Here is an 860-nt window from a genome sequence, read left to right as displayed (position 1 = left end):
CCCTCGTGGGGGGAGGGTGGGGGGAGGGCAGGGTCCGGGGAGTACTGCAAGGACCCTTGTGGGGGGAGGGTCGGGGGGCGTACTGCAAGGGTAGTTTTGGACTTTCGTGGAGTTCAGCTTTATTAATTGGAAATTCCGGTTGATTTCGGTCTCCTACCACCAGATAATTGCGATCCCTCATAGACGTGGTCCCTGGGGGGGCCCGGGGCCCGGATCTGCCCCCATCAGACCTCCTCTATGTATTATTGTCGACGTTTAGTGTCTCTCTGGTTTTATTTCCAGGAGAACGGCTGGAAGGAGGCTGCGAATGAGGCCGCGCTGCAAGTAAAGGTGATTGCTCATTACACCGGAGATCACCAGCTGTGGTGAAACTACAAATCCCATAAGGCATTGCACCACTCTGACAGCTACAGATACGACTCGCAGAGGCAGAGAGATGATGGGATTTGTAGTTTCGCCGCAGCCGGGGGGCTGAAGTTAGACTGCCCCTGCTCTATACAATCTGCTGATCATTTCACCTTCTGCGTTCGCAGACCGACTCCAGGCTGAAGGCGCTGAACGCCACGTTCCGCGTGAAGAACCCGGACAAGTGAGTGTCGCCTGCAGTGATTGGCTGCAATGTCTCATTAATCACATGCTGCGGGGGAGGGGATGCCGGGCCCCTTCCGGGGTGTTCTCATTGTAGTGTACCGGGAGGGGCGTCAATTCCCTGAGCTGGATGGGGGATGTCGGCTGCTTCCCTTTTGTGATGACCGGTATAAAATGCTCGGGCCTGGTACCGGGATATGGTCACTGGGGGGGTAGTGAATGGTGGAGGGGGATCGGTCATAGAGATCCAGCATTGGCAGCCGGGCCTGGTA

General features: G+C 56.7%; 1 protein-coding gene across 1 annotated transcript in view; it reads left to right on the top strand.

Moving 5' to 3' along the window:
• Positions 1–860, top strand: part of LOC108803006 (sorting nexin-4-like) — a gene marked incomplete at its 3' end in the record, with an annotated part of 9350 nt that overhangs the window by 6973 nt on the left and 1517 nt on the right. Inside the window, exons 5-6 of the mRNA XM_018574857.1 lie at positions 283–330; positions 534–589. Coding sequence (XP_018430359.1) covers positions 283–330; positions 534–589 — 104 coding nt within the window. The remainder of the gene's footprint in view (positions 1–282; positions 331–533; positions 590–860) is intronic.

The sequence above is a fragment of the Nanorana parkeri genome, unplaced genomic scaffold (genome assembly GCF_000935625.1).
Source record: "Nanorana parkeri isolate BGI_ZX_2015 unplaced genomic scaffold, ASM93562v1 scaffold3295, whole genome shotgun sequence".
Classification (NCBI taxonomy): domain Eukaryota; kingdom Metazoa; phylum Chordata; class Amphibia; order Anura; family Dicroglossidae; genus Nanorana; species Nanorana parkeri.
This window is presented reverse-complemented; position numbering and strand designations above follow the sequence as displayed.